Source organism: Vulpes vulpes, chromosome 13 (assembly GCF_048418805.1).
Source record: "Vulpes vulpes isolate BD-2025 chromosome 13, VulVul3, whole genome shotgun sequence".
In the NCBI taxonomy this organism is placed as follows: domain Eukaryota; kingdom Metazoa; phylum Chordata; class Mammalia; order Carnivora; family Canidae; genus Vulpes; species Vulpes vulpes.
The window spans coordinates 62,894,363-62,907,904 of record NC_132792.1 but is presented as its reverse complement, the minus strand read 5'-3'; the positions used below and the strand labels follow the sequence as shown (position 1 = coordinate 62,907,904).

The 13,542-nt window shown below is 41.8% G+C and overlaps 1 protein-coding gene across 1 annotated transcript; it reads right to left on the bottom strand.

Moving 5' to 3' along the window:
- Positions 1 to 2,831: 2,831 nt before the first annotated feature.
- TCF24 (transcription factor 24) lies at positions 2,832 to 11,918 on the bottom strand. Its single transcript, XM_026014595.2, has 2 exons — positions 11,451 to 11,918; positions 2,832 to 5,165 (listed from the first exon to the last, which is right to left on the bottom strand). The coding sequence occupies exons 1-2, from the start codon at positions 11,841 to 11,843 to the stop codon at positions 5,052 to 5,054; spliced, it is 507 nt and encodes a 168-aa protein (XP_025870380.2). The 5' UTR covers positions 11,844 to 11,918; the 3' UTR covers positions 2,832 to 5,051.
- Positions 11,919 to 13,542: the final 1,624 nt, after the last annotated feature.

Here is a 13,542-nt window from a genome sequence, read left to right as displayed (position 1 = left end):
TGAAGGCAGTCTCTCCTGTACATCCCAGAACACACTCTTAAGTCTGATTGGCTCCATGGTGGAACTGGCCTTCTCTCTCCAAAAGGAGGATTTGGAAATAGCCTCCCACTTCCCACTTTCTTCCTTCTCTTGACTCTCCTGTTTCTGCCATTGGACACCACTTTTTCCACTTGGTTATAGTCTATGTTTCAAGAGGACTCCAGTATAGAGGCTAACAATCAACAAGAGGCACAGATGTGCTGCACACTAAGAAACACAGGCACAGGCCTTTAAAAAAAAAAAACCAACTTAATTAAAAAAATACTGATCCATATTATATATGCATCTATGTAAAGCATTAAGATGCTTTATAATAGCACACATTAAAGATTTTTAAATTGAGGCATTTCAGAACTTACTAGAAAATAAGAATATTTAAGATCAATTCTTATTTAGACCTCATATTGACCATAAAAATGGAGACAAGTGATTTAAGTCTACCTCCAGAGCTCCCCATGGACATACTTCTTGTTCTGAGAAGGCAGGAATGCACGAGTTTCTTCAGTAACATTCATATGCACAGGAAATGACTATTGACATAATCTTTAAGCCTAATAGTTAAGATTATTCTTCAGTTTATAATTTAAAAGCTTCTGACAGCTGAATGCTATGGTACAATTTATAATGAGAGTTTGAGTGACGGAGGTATATTTCACTGAGCTGGTTTCTCTTATGAATTAAAACTAAGACTTGTATAAACATAGGAAGGGAAGACCTTCCCGGGTTTATATAGTTAGGCAAGAATACTTAATGTCCCACATTCCCAACTGTGCAGCAGTACCATCTGTGCTGTCCTCAAATTTTATAGGAAACAAATCTATAGGATTTAAAGGGCATTTTTTTTCTCCAGTAAGACAGTCTTATGCTGCTACCAGTATGTAACAGAGGTTACATATTGATTTCTTTGAGATATACAATTTTGTATTTCCCTAGTATTCCTTTTAAAAATTGGGAATCTTAGCTTGGGATATTTTTAAAGTTACAATAAGAACAAAACCAAAACTAAAAAATCAAAAGTGTGGGATGCCTGTGTGGCTCAGCGGTTGAGTGTCTGTCTTTGGCTCAGGGCGTGATCCTGAGGTCCTGGGATGGAGTCCCACATCAGGCTCCCCGCAGGGAGCCTGCTTCTCCCTCTGTCTATGTCTCTGCCTCTCTGTGTATATCTCATGAATAAATAAATAAAATCTTAAAAAAAAAATAGTGTGCCATGGAGAAAGAGCAATAGTACACTACTAGTTGTAAGTCATTTAGGAAACTGTAGAGATCGCATCCTCCAGCAATGTTTAAAAAATAAATAAGAAGATTTTGAGGTGCTTGGGTGGCTCAATGGGTTAAGCGTCTGCCTCAGGTCATGATCTCAGAGTCCTGGTATTAAGCCCTTTGTCGAGCTCAATGAGAATAGGTTTGGGATTCTCTCTCTCTCTCTCTGCCCCTCCCACTTGTGCTCTCTCTCTTTCTCAAATAAATAAATCTTTAAAAAAAATAAGAATGTTACCAGATGAAAACAGAATCTGCCAATGCTTGAAAAGTCCAAGTTCATACCTTTTCAAATAAAATATACGATATAATCTGCAATAACCTATACATGGTTGGGAAAAAGCATGCGGATTAAGCCATCCTCTCAAAGTAAGATATCTAATATATAAATTTGGATCAGAAGCAATCAGTTTGATTTATAATTTTTTCTCCCTGCCAGCTAAGAATACAATTTTATGTGGAGCCAACAGGCAACTTGTCTTATAATTACATCAGATACAATTCATGTGTTGATTTTTAAGGGAATCATGTAGGCCACTACAGAAATGTTTTGTCTGTATTGGTTTATTTCCTCAGAATGGTACCCTAAGGCTTAAATAAATGATGTGCTGAAAATATAGAATTCTCTCCCCACTAAAAAACAGAGAGAGAGAGAGAAACAGAGGGAGAGAGATCTTACTAGAGTCTGAATACTTTCTCTTTTCTTGATAATAACTGGTTAGTTGCTTTCATGAATATAAAATGAGGACCTGTGAGAGAAAGAGAAATTATTGAATAATTTGACCAAAAAACAATTTTAATAAAATAATGAGTGGGTACTTCAGTAAGGTCAATCATTATTTATTTTCTTTTTGCACAACTTCTTCTAAGTTTAAATAAAGTCTCCGTGAATAGATAAGAAAACTACTGTTTAGAATATCTGTAACTGCAGGTTGAAGTAGTTTGGCCAAATATGCCTTATAAAAATGCAAAACCCATCTTTATTACCAGGTAACGTGTGATTAGATTTCCCCACCCTTACTCTATATCCCAAACACCCTCTTCAATTGCAGGACTTCTATTTGCCACATTACCCCTTTTATTAAGTTTTAATTTTTAAAACAGGGAATATCTATATATATATACTTTTAGTATAACTATTGATGCATAATCAACATATAATAAACAGCATTGCATTTTTATAATCAGAAAAGGAAACAATACTTTTAAAGACTGTTGTAACTGATTATACTTCTAAACAGGCACTTCCATATCCTCTAAAATATTCATTAGAGGAATTTAAATGTATGTCATATTGCTGAGAGCTGAGAGTGAAATGACAGAAATTTAGGATTTCCCTTGTAGACTGTAGGATAATACTATGATCCAAATAAACCTCCTCTCCCTGGTCCTAATAGATACTTCATTAAGGGAAGCACGGTGAAGATGTTAATGCTAAATAGTTATCTATCTTCTGGAAAGATTTCAGATGTACCTTAAGTACCTTAATATTTGTTAAATACCCCAAGAGACAGATGCAAATTTAACAGACTAAATTAATTTTCAAATTAATGCTTTATTTTAATAATACCTTTATCCTGACCATGCACCATTAATTAAAACAACATGCTCCTTTCAATCTTTGGGTGAAAATATGCAACTTCTCCCTTGAGATCTTCCAATCTACCAAAAGCTGTTACCATATTTAGCAATTTAAGGAAATGTTATGAAAACCTATGACAGAAATATACTTTTTTGGCATTAAAACATTTCTTTTCTGTAAGTGGACAAGAAGAAATAAAAAGTAATACTGCCAAAGGCAAAGCTTAACTATTTAACAGGATGATTTAGGGAAGTCTGGCAATTCAACAGAAGTCATAGTTTTAACCCAATTAAATGCTTTAACAACTGTAGCCAAATAGATTATTAGCAAGAAAACCATTTTTCTGAAACTCTTGGTATTAAATGTGGCATTTAGAGTTCAGTAGGTAACTTTAAAGAACTTTGATTTCATTCCTTAAGATAAAAGATTATTCTCAGCACTTTTTATGGCAATAACTTACAATAGTGAATGGCTGAATTCATATCTCATTTTACATTTTATTCCTTTCAATGTTATATGAGTGGGTAAATATATTCACAAATATTTAAATATACAAACATTTTTGCTACCTATTAATATGTAGAAAGTTTTTATTATATGCCTTTTCTTGTAAAGACATGCTTTGGTCACATTACAAGGCATATTCACATTAAAATAATAAAAATTATAAGCTATCAGATACGAGCCAAGATATGGCCATGTGTGGCTGAATCAATTGAGTGATGGTTTTTGCCTTCAAATGGTCTTTTACCTCATTTTGCTGCCAAGAGCTGGAAGAAAACTGCAGGGAGGAGAAAAATAAAATGATGGTTCAACAGCTATATTAAGCAGTTCAACCAAGTCCATTACTATACTTTTCTGTTTGCTAATCTTGGATCAAATTCAGCTACTTTAACACTAGGTTATTGAGAAAAAAATGAACTTTACAGTTGAAAGAGGAATAGTAGAGACTGAGGAGAAAAAGAAGAAAGAGAGTCAAGACATGACAACAGACCTGCTTGGGGTTCAGTGTGTTCCCCGACCAACATTTCTACTTCCTGGCTCTGATCCCCGAGCTCCTGTTGGAAACTAAAACTGGCACAGTCTGGCAGTGCAGCCGCTCCCTGGGCATCTGGTGTGGAGTGTGATGGGAGAGGCCCATCACAGAGGACATTCCTGGGGTGGATTCAGTCTGCGGGCAGGTTCAGGGGGATAAACTCGGGCCTGGGTTAGCCCAGGGTAGCCACTCAGTGTCCTCAGACCCCCTCACAGTGCAGATTAGTGCCAGAATCCCCAAATCAGACAGGTTTTCTCCTATTTCATAATGGCCAAGTAGATTGTGAACAGCAACTGACAAGGGGGAGAAGCCCTGACTGTGACAGGTTGACTCTCTGTTAAGTGGCTGCAGCTGCACCTGCTCAGCTAGTCTAGGACCTGAAAGAGGGTGAGATGGATATGGAATGACAGGGAGGAGGGTGACAAACCCTGCTGCCCGGTGACACTCACCTGCTGTTCACACTGGGCTGCAGGGATTCCCAAAGCCTTCCACGGTTTGGAAACATGGTATTTCATAGTTATCTAGGAAAGGTGGCCAAGCTCTATCCAATAAAGTATTCGAATACTCCAAACAAGTTTACTGAGAGAAAAATCACTAGTTGCAGAAGTTATTGCAACTTCATATTACCCCAACAATCTTTTCATTCCATATCTTCAGCTAAAACTGAATAAATGATCTCACACTTTCCAACTGAAATGACTTCTTAGACCACTTAAGCACAAACTGGTTTTCACAAAAATGGAATACTGGTGTCTAATTTTTTTAAAACTATAAAAATTATTGATAGATATCAGGTTTTCAGTGTGTAATAGATACACTACAGAGGACATGTGCATTCTTTGATATATTCACAATTCTTTGATTTTGAGGTCTTTCTTTTTCTCTATACTTTTTGTTGCACTATATAGTAGTAACTATTTCTCACAATGGATAGATAAGCTGTGTATTTTATATAAGACTGATTATTTCAACCCACATTTATTTAAATTAGACAGGTAAATCTGAACTTCCCACTATGGATTCATACGTAAACTTTCAGGAATGATGTTTGTTGTATGATGTAATAAATATAGAATGATTTCCTACTATTTAGAAACAATAGATGCCACTTTGTACTAGCACCCACCAGGGCAAAACCTAAGGCTGTGAGTCTGTTGTAGTACTGCCATGATTTGCTTTTTCTCCAGACACAGAATGCTTCAGAAACTGACCAGTAGCACCAATGTATAATCTTGATCGCATGGGCCATTTCTGAAAAAGAATATTTAAACAAGAATCCAAAAGTTAGTATCTATGACAGATAATGTCTGTTATAGTAATATCAAAAATTCCGATTGCCTCAAGGCAAATGCAATACCATGAAGCTAGTAACAATTGTAATTGTGAAAAGTCTGAGGAACAACATGATAAAATGTTTATTAATGCTAACAATAAAAGTAAAAATATGCCAAGACTTTGATCATAACTGTAGAAAATAAAAAAAAAATAACTGTAGAAAATAATATGGGTGCATTTGGACAAGAACTTCAAGAAGTCATGGAGTATGAATATAGTTAAGTGGAGGAAAATATATCTATCAACAGTATTTTAATTTAAAACTAAATCTAAAATAAAATTAAGCCTAAAACAAGATCTCTGGCTTTAAAGATATTTTAAGGAGTTATTCATAGTAAATATTTTATGTTCTCACTTGTCACAGAAGTATAAGGAAAAGTGACCAATTCAATTATTTAAACATTTCATCTAAGGGCATCTAGGTGGCTCAGTCCATTAAGTGTCCAAATCTTGGTTTCTGCTCAGGCCATGATCTCAGGATCCTGGGATCGAGTCCTGAGTGGGCTCCACACTCAGGGCAGAATCTGCTTGTCCCTCTCCTTTGCCCCTCCCCCTGCACTCACTCACTCTCAGATAAATTAAAATCTTAAAAAAAATATCATCTAGCTAAAAGTGGTATTTCGATGTTGCAAATGTTAGAATATTTGGTGTTATGTAGATAAAATACCCAAAATAAATATCTGGATATAGCAGGATCATACAGCATTCACGTTTCAGTAATGATCACATTTGTATTCTAATTGAGATTTTTCTAAATTCACCTTAAAATTGGACCTTTAAAAAATAATATCACTTACTGCCAAATAGATCCAGTGATTAAAAAAACATATTACATAACTAGTACTTTCAGATATTTTTGGGGGGAGGGGTGTCTGATAATCAGTTCTAAGGTCCTTGGAAAACTAGTCAGAGAAATACTACTTTTATACAAAGAGAAGTCTTTTTTTTTTTTTTAAGGTTTTATTTATTTATTCATGAGAGACACAGAGAGAGAGGCAGAGATACAGGCAGAGGGTGAAGCAGGCTCCATGCAGGGAGCCCTACATGGGACTCGATCCCAGGTCTCCAGGATCACGCCTGGGCCGAAGGTGGCACTAAACCACTGAACCACCCGGGCTGCCTAAGAGAAGTCTTTAGATTAGTAAAGTGCAACTCCCAAAGGTCAGCAATGGGATCCAGCAGTCTCCAGAGAGTAAATGCTGCAGTAAGTAGTAGGCTATTTTTATCATCAAACATTCACAAGCCCACTCCTGGTTACACAACACTATTAAATATTCTTAAATGCCTGACAGATAATCTGCAGTGTTCAAATAGAGATACAATCATTAACAAGGTAAAGACCATAAGAACTTCAGATTCTTTTTTAATTTTTAAAAATATTTTATTTATTCATGAGAGACACAGAGAGAGCAGCAGAGGCATAGGCAGAGGGAGAAGCAGGGTCCTTGCAGGGAGCCCTATGTGGGACTCAACCCCTGGGCCCAGGATCACACCCTGAGCCAAAGACAGATGCTCAACCACTGAGCCACTTATGCGTCCCAAGAACTTCAGATTCTTAACCCACACTTCATATTAAAATCACTTGGGAAGCTTTAAAAAATACTTATGGCCAAGTCATACACCAGACCAATTAAATCAGAATGGACTTCTTTTTGCAGAAGTTGAGTATAAGGTGGAGTCGGATTGTACTTCTGAGTACAGCTAGTATCACCTAAACTGGCATTCCATGTGACATCATCCGGGAAGTTTCTGTTCTTAGCAAAACCAACAAAAGTCCTATTTTTATGCCTCCAGATATAATAAGTGAATTTGCTCTCTCATGCAGTTCAGGTCCATTTTAGAGTCCTAAATTCAGATAATTCTGGCTGTAAATCTATACTTTAAACACAGATAAAATATAAAATTTGCATTACTTAGAATTTATAATTATTTACTCCTGTATAGTCTTCCTATAAACAACCTTGTTTTTTACATTTGATACAGTAGTAAGACTGACACTGTGCTACTTATTTTTGCATTCATTTCAGGTTTGTGGTATTTTTTAAAAAATCAGAGATGTGCATTCTTACACATTCTGGGTGTATCACGGGTCCTGTCTTTGGGATTCTTGCCATCATGGGTCGATAACCTGAGGGGTTTTAGAAACTGATCTGGCATGTTTCTGATATGTCAGGAGCTGATGTTAGATCAGATTCAAGTCCTGCATTATACTGAAGAACCTTCTGCCATAGTGTTATGGACTGTGTCTTGGCCTTGTCCTCCCCATTCATATGTTGATGCTCTTGCTCTAACTCCCAAATGATGGCGTTTGGAGAGGTAATTCAGGCTAAATGAGGTTAAAAGGTTGAGTCCTTCATAATGGTATAATGGTCTTTTTTTTTTTTTTTTTGGTATAATGGTCTTTTAAGAAGAGGAAGAGAAAGCGTCTTTCTCCTGAGAAAGAGGGATGTTGGCCAACTGCAAGATAGGAAGAGAGCTCTTACCAGCAATGCAATTGGCCAGCACCTTGATCCTAGACTTTCCAGACTCCAGAATGATGAGAGAAGAAATTTCTGTTTTTGAAGCCTTTCAGTCGATGATATTTTGTTATGGCAGCCCAAGCAGAAATAATACTTGTAGTGAATAGTGTAGGTCTAAAATAATCAATTTTAAGTGTAGAATTTTTGGCATGTTATAAACCTGTGCCTCTCAAACTTTTAAATTCCTGTGTCATATTCATGAGCATAAAAACCTAATGCTTGGGACGACTGGATGGCTCAGTGGTTGGGTGTCTGCCTCCAGCTCAGGTCATGATCCCAGGGTCCTGGGATCGAGTTCCACATCGGGCTTCCCATGGGGAGCCTGCTTCTCCTGCCTGTGTTTCTGCCTCTCTCTCTGTGTCTCTCATGAATAAGTAAATAAAATCTTAAAAAAATATATATATGTGAATTTTTGCCTCATTTTTCACAAACTTAATAAAACTTGAAGAACTGTGTACTTCGATTTTCCAAAAGGCTTCTAATAATTTTATTCAACTAAATTTAATGTACATACATAGTTTAAGTGTCAGAAATAAAATGTAAATAAAATATTGGTTAGGCTGCATGTCAGTATCATGCCAAAAAAGCCAGTAGACTTTTATCTTATTTTTATTTTTTTTTATAAACTTTTATTTATTTATGATAGTCACAGAGAGAGAGGCACAGAGACACAGGCAGAGAGAGAAGCAGGCTCCATGCACTGGGAGCCCGACGTGGGATCCCGCCAGTAGACTTTTAAATTTCACTTTTCAATGGAATGTTTTAACATTGTGTAGATTAACATAATCCTGACCTCTATTTTATCTAATAAAGTTTATTTAAAACCATATTTCATTAGGCTTATAACAATCTAGCAAACTCACAGAATTAATGGAACTGAACCTGAAAACCTTAAAAATGCGCTCTTGAATTCTGGAGTTAAATGACCCCAAAATAACAAAACTTTGCATTTATTTTTAAAATTATTTTATATGGGGGATCCCTGGGTGGCGCAGCGGGTTAGCGCCTGCCTTTGGCCCAGGGCGCGATCCTGGAGACCCGGGATCAAATCCCACGTCGGGCTCCCGGTGCATGGAACCTGCTTCTCCCTCTGCCTATGTCTCTGCCTCTCTCTCTCACTGTGTGCCTATCATAAATAAATAAAAAAAATAAATAAATAAAGTTGTTTAAAAACAAATAATTTTATATGTATATCATCAACAGTGATTCTCCAGGGATAATGCAATTATCCTGTACTTTTCTCCCATCTGTACTTTTCTCCCAATAAAAGAATCTGAAAAATATCCCTGTTGTCTTAGAGGATCATCGCCCTTTGGTACACTGGTGCTGATCAAATTGCTCACATCCCAAAGGGACGGAAACTGCTGTTTTAGGCTATTCCCCAGGATCCCTGTCACTTAAACCTTCTAGTTTCATGAGATATTCTTAATGTAAATTCCCCCAAATAAGGACTGATACAGATAATAAGGACTGATGACTTAAAATCCTGGCCTTGAAATATTTGTTAACAGATCTTTAATCATCAAAGACATAGTGATACTTAATGTTGTAAGGCAGAAAAAAGTCATCTTGGAACACTTCTAAACTAAGGGTTACAACACCCTTAGTTAACTAAAAATTAATACAAATAATCAGAATATTTTTATTTCTTTTGCATTAGATTAATCAAAGACTTAATACTTAAGCATTTGGTAATATCCGTAAAATAATGTGTTACAGGTGGTTTCAATTACGTGTATGAAATCTTTTTCCTCCAAACCTCCACAAGCACATGATTATAGCTTTCTTATGGCACACAGAACATTATCCCTTACAGTATTATTTTATTTTTGTCTTTGTCTCTATTATATATTTATTTAGGGCAGGGGCTGAGTCTTACTCTTAATTGTATTCACTTTCCTAACTGTAGACACACAGTAAATGATTTTAAAACAGACTAGTCACTTGTTCAACCATCATCAATTTCACTTTAGAGGTAATCCTTGACCTTGTTTCATTATCCCTAGAATTGTCTTTTAAAATAAAAATAATTGATTTAAGAACAGATGGGATTTTATTTTTCTTAAAAGAGTTGTAAAACTACAAAAACATTTGGTGCCTGAATCAAGTACAAAAAGAATCAACTCCTGTTAAGCTTATTGTTACATGAAAATTATTAACAGTATTCATTCAAAAAGATACTATAAGAAACAAAGGTGAAAAAAAAAAAAAAAAAAAAGAAACAAAGGTGAAACAATTTGATTTCTTCCCTGAATTCTATATCCCACAGAGGCATTTAACAAATGCTTTCTGTATTAAAGTCTACTTAATGTTAAACTTCTTTAGAGTATATGGGAAATGTCGAGTCAAGAGAAACCTAATATTAATGATATATTTGAGTATCAATTTAATGCCGACGGTAGGGCAAAACCCATAATTAATAATGAATGACTTTTTAGCAGAGATTGTATAACACATGAATGTAATGAAGTCTATCATAATTGTAAGTAAATGATATTATAAATTTCTATATTCAAAATAGTTTGAGCCTATCATCATGTTGATTATATTTGCAAAGTAAACTGTTAAACCTCACCACAGAATTTTAAGTTCAGTTAATATCAGGGAGTGTACTTTACTACTGACATTTCAGTGATTATTCACTGAATTGAACACTGATATGCTTAAGGCTAAGTCCTAATTTTCCATTTGCACATGTGGCAAAATATTTCAGAATGGTAGAACCCAAAACTTGAACCTTTAGGTTTAGAAAATATAGGGAAGATAATGCATTTTGAACAGAAAGCCAGCTGAATGCTGGATTTTGAAACAATCAAATCTAGGTGAAAAGAACAAAGCAGAGTCTAAACACTGCAATATAGGTGATAAATCACAATCATATACACAATGTTAAATGACAACCCCGACCATTTTATCTATATGGGATGTAAAAAATCCTACGAAATGAATTCTATGATCTAATTTTGCACACTACAGAATTTTTATACAGTACTGAATCAACTTGATTAACATACCCTAACCTATTGTGAAAATTACATAAATGCATTATAGTTTTTCTAACATTCTACGTAACTGTCTAACCCATGATAATTAACCTTTATTAAAACGGACTGAAAATTTACTCCGTAGGATGGCAGAACGGTTTCATTTTGTTCTTACCAGTTCCACAAAAAATTTTCAACATGGTTGCCTGGATTATTTAAAGGGATAATTCTATCACCCCCCTTAATTCGTGAAATTTTTCAACCATCTGATAAAAACCGCGATGGAAATGTAATTATGTAAATTAAGCACGCTTTTTAAAAACTCTCAAAAGTTCATAAATGTAAATCAGATACTAAAAATCACTAGAACTTGCCAACCAGGAACTCCCGAGAAACTTCTCACCTAGGAAAGGCATCGTGTAGGCTGCATCCTGTAAGTGGCGTGGGTCACCCCTGCTACCCAAGCCACCTCGGATGTAAAGCCACTACCCGGGAACAGTTCTGGAGTCAGCCTTATGCAGTGGGGGACCTCGCTACCCGTGCCCTAGCCGGCCAACGTAGCTCTCTGGGTCTCTTCCCCGCCTCTCCCCGAGGGGGGGAGTGGGAGAGCTCCTGGCATCGGCCCAGTCGGTGGCCGACCCGGAGGGTAAGGGGCCCGGCTCCCCATCCCAGCTCCGCAGGGCGCCCTGCCTGCCTACCTTGACGGGGTGTAGGTAGCCGTCTCCGCGCAGGGCGCCCAGCGCTGGGTCCGCCGGCGCCTCGGCGTCGTCCTGCAGGCTGCGGGTGAGGTGCGCAATGTAGGTAGTGGCCAGCAGCAGCACGTCCAGCTTGGACAGCTTGGTGTCCGGCGGCACCGACGGCAGCGTGCGCTGCAGCTCCAGGAAGGCGTGGCGCAGAGTCTGCACGCGGCTGCGCTCCCGCGCTGCGTTCGCCGCCGCCGGCCGCCCGCCCCCGAGGCGCGCGCCGCCGCCGCCAGGGCCCGCGGGTCCCGGCCCGGCCCTGCCCGGGCTCGAGTCGCGGGTGGCGGCGACCGGGGGCGCTGTCTCGTTGCCGGCGACCAGGGGGCTGCTCGCCGGGCCGTCGCGGTCCATGGCGGCTTCCCGCGCGGCGTGCCCTGCAAAGGACCCAAGGCGCGGTGAGGCCCGGCGCGGGTCGGGCTCACCCCGAGCGAGCGCAGGCCTCTCGCGGCGGCTGCACGCCGGCGGGGACACCGACGTGGCCCGGGCGCCCTCGCGGGGAGGTCTTTCCGACCGGGGCGCGGTGGGAGAGCTGCGCAGCCCGACGGGGCCTGGGCTGAGAAGGCTCAGGAGCGGCGCGGTGCCGGCTTTACTTCTCAGGGACAAATTAAGCGAAAGGGCTACGCTAGCGAGGAAGGAGGGTCCCGGGAGCACAGCTCCGGTTCGGAACTTGTTCGCACTTCGGCGGCAGCCTCGCCGGGGGCAGGCTCCTCAGCGCCCACGCGGGCAGCCCGCGCACCATTCGCTCTCGAGGCCAGGCATCCCGGGGGGCGGCGGGGAGGTGGTGACGGCGGGAGCTCATTCTAATTCCTGCGGGAGTCGAGGGGACCCCCAGACCTCACCTTGGACTAAGACACCCGCTATTGTGACAAACCTGAGGACCAAGCGGCGTGGCTGGGGTCGGCCCGAGGTCCTCACCTTTCCCGGGGCGGCCGTGCAGGGCTCCGCTCCGCTGCACGCGCGGGCCAGGAGCGTCGAGCTGGGTGTGAGTGGCCAGGGCCGCGCGACACAGGTCACTCCATCCCCGTCCCTCCGAGGTCGACGGCCGCCTCCAGCCCCTGCTGGCCGCGCCTTTTATGCGGGCGCCCCCGTGGCGAGGCGTGTGTGGGCCAGGCTCGCTGTAGGGCTGCGACGGCAGGACGCGCGCAGACGTCCGCACCCACCTGAGGGGCTCTGACAGGGGCGGGAGTCATTAATCAAACGGCCCGGCGGGGCGGGGCCACAGGGGGCGGGGCCACAGGGGGCGGGCCGTCGTCGTGGCCCCGCCCCCGCCCCGTCTCCGTCCGCCCCGCGGCGTGACTGCCGGCGAAGCACGTCGAGCGTCCGCGGTGTCGGCGGCCGGTGAGGCGGCCTCGCGGGTTCCCGGCTGTGGCGCGGGCCTCGGGTCGCGGGTCCTGCCTGCGCGCCGGGGCCTCCCAGGCAGGCGCCCGCGGGAGGCGGCGGGAACCCGGCCGTTTTGTGGAGCGTGTGCCGTTTAATTTTCTGAGGAAACGTGGAGCGTGCGGCTGCGATGCGCTAACCTGGTAAATGTTTCCTGCTGCCCTCGTGAAAGCAGTGGCCGCTCCACCCCGGGACTCCGTGACCCGTTCGTAGCCGCTCGGAGAGTGCGCGCCTGCTGTGATATTTACAGTTTCGCCCTCAAACCAGAGTGAACGGCCCTGGGATCGCGGGGCCGCGGATCGCTGCGGGCCGCCTCAGTCGCAGACGCCGGGGCCCCGCTTTGTTTCGGTGTTTGGACCTCACGTTCGCCCTGGCTCCGCCTCCGCTGCGGGGACTCCCCGGAGGTCCTGCCCTTGGGCGCCCTGCAAGCCGTGCGGTGAGGCTCCCTCAGCGCCATTGCTGGCTCCACGCCGCTGGGCCCGGGACGCCCCCCCAGACCCGGGGGTTCCCGGGGTCCTGCACCCGGGGCCTTCGGAGGTGAAGCCTCGGTGGACGCCAGGTATTTCCTAGAGCCTCGTTAGTACGCCCTGGAAATAATGCCCTCAATTCGAAGAGCAGGACATTTAAAAATCTTTGGAGTCGAGACAGAATATGACATTTAAAATACCATTGA